This window comes from Octopus bimaculoides, chromosome 25 (assembly GCF_001194135.2).
Source record: "Octopus bimaculoides isolate UCB-OBI-ISO-001 chromosome 25, ASM119413v2, whole genome shotgun sequence".
NCBI classification, from domain to species: domain Eukaryota; kingdom Metazoa; phylum Mollusca; class Cephalopoda; order Octopoda; family Octopodidae; genus Octopus; species Octopus bimaculoides.
In genome coordinates this window covers 31,774,293-31,776,320 of record NC_069005.1, presented here as the reverse complement: position 1 = coordinate 31,776,320, position 2,028 = coordinate 31,774,293, and the positions used below count along the sequence as shown (strand labels likewise).

Sequence of the window (2,028 nt, the reverse complement as noted above, 5' to 3'; positions counted from 1 at the left end):
CCCCCCCCCCCAGCTGGAAGAGGAAAATGGTAAAATAGGGAGGATGGAGGGTGAGGGTGAGAGAGAGAGAGAGAGACGAGACGAGAAGAGTAGTAGAAGAAATGGCAGAGAAAAGGAAAAGATGTGATATTGAAAGCAAGGTCAAGTCAAAAAATACATTGCAATAGCTTCGACTATATATATACACACACACACACACACACACACACACACACACACACATACATACATACACACATAGATACATACACACATCCTATGTATATGACAAGCTATACACACTTCTGACACACAACATGTATATAGTTATGTTTTTTTATACCACGAAGTAAAGCAGAAATGCGTGTGTATGTATGTATAGAAATATACACACACACATGGGTATACGTATATATTATCAAATTCTAATGAAGCATTTCACCAAACTTTTATTAGGGGTGAGACCCAAATAATTTTTTTTCTGTTATTTTTCTACAAAAAGAACTTCTTAAAGAAAAAAATTTGAAAACAAAAAAATGAAGGGGAGGGGAAAGATTATTATTATTATAATTATTGTTGTTGTTGTGGTTATAATCACAAATTATTTCATTCAATGCTAAATTGTAATGTGAAATCATTAAAAAGTACAAAGAAATTTGTTGTGAAAAAGTCATAACAAAGGGTAGGGAAAAAGCTGAAAAGAAAGGACAAAGGAGTTCAAAGATTACAAAGCTAAGTTCCAATTATCTTAATCTAAAGATTGGCCCCCACCACCCACCCCATCCCTACTTTCAATGCCCAGTCCTTAATCCATCCACACACCAGATTTGATGAAAAATGTGACAACTAAACAATGAGAAATGGAAGAGAAGAGAAAAGAAAATGTAGTGTCGTATCCATTGGAGCCATACTTGACCCATACACACAGACAGATTAATAAAAGGGAAAAAAATGGTTTGTTTCAGTTCAGAATGGTGATCTGGAACGAGAGTAGGATGTGGAGAGAGATGAGGGTGAGCGAGAGCGCAGCCTCATTGGTGTGTAGCGTGGCGAATCTCGAGTGCGTCGTGGAGAATAGCTTCTGCTTCTGGAACGGGAAGGTCCTCGGTAGTCTTGTTTCACACGGACGTAGGCTTGTTCACCCTGGGGTAAATGAATAAATATTTTTATCAAGTGAGAGTGACACAGAGATAAAATACAGAAGAGAGAGATAGAGAGACCAATTGGAAGGTAGGGAAATATATATACACACACATTCATACACATATATACATACATACATACATAGATGGGTGGGCCAGAAGTCACAGGGGAGTTTAAAAGTTTAATAAATTTGTTTTAATTACATTTTTTATGTGTAATTCACAAAATGTGACTTTACTCTTAATGTGCATATATTTCATATATATATATATATATATATATACACGACGGGTTTCTTTCAGTTTCCATCTACCAAATCCACTCACAAAGCTTTGGTCGGCCCGAGGCTATGGTAGAATGCACTTGCCCAAGGTGCCATGCAGTAGGACTGAACCCGGAACCTTCGCCTAGGCATTTGACTGCAGCCATGCTGGAGCATCACCATAGATATATATGTATAGATATATATATTTTCATTTTTCTGTTTCAGTCATTTGACTCTGGCCATGCTGGGGCACCACCTTGAAGGACTTTTAGTCAAATGAATCTACTCCAGTACTTTATTGTCAAACTGCTAAGTTACACGGGTGTAATAATAATAATAATAATAATAATAATAATAATAATAATAATAAATAGTTTACCTCATGAGATCGGAATTTAGATTCATTCAGGTACTTCACAGCATACCGCATGTCTTCATATCTCAGAAATTCCACCATTCCAGAGCCATCGTTGAAAACATCTGCATAGCAGACATCACCAGCTTCACGCATATGATCCTTCAAGTCCTGCCAGCTGCCAGATTTTGGTAAACCTTAAATAAACAATTATTTTTAGGGGTTTTTTTTTTTGTTTTATTTTTAATAACAGGCTATACAATATCTTTCCTTATTTTAATATTTT

At 36.2% G+C, this 2,028-nt stretch overlaps 1 protein-coding gene across 1 annotated transcript in view; it reads right to left on the bottom strand.

The window, feature by feature from the left end:
• Positions 1–6: 6 nt before the first annotated feature.
• The window catches only part of LOC106876771 (serine/arginine-rich splicing factor 1B), an 11,948-nt gene continuing 9,926 nt past the window's right edge, over positions 7–2,028 (bottom strand). The window contains exons 4-5 of the mRNA XM_014925459.2: positions 1,767–1,939; positions 7–1,122 (exon numbers count right to left, since the gene is read on the bottom strand). Coding sequence (XP_014780945.1) covers positions 946–1,122; positions 1,767–1,939 — 350 coding nt within the window. The 3' untranslated portion in view covers positions 7–945. The remainder of the gene's footprint in view (positions 1,123–1,766; positions 1,940–2,028) is intronic.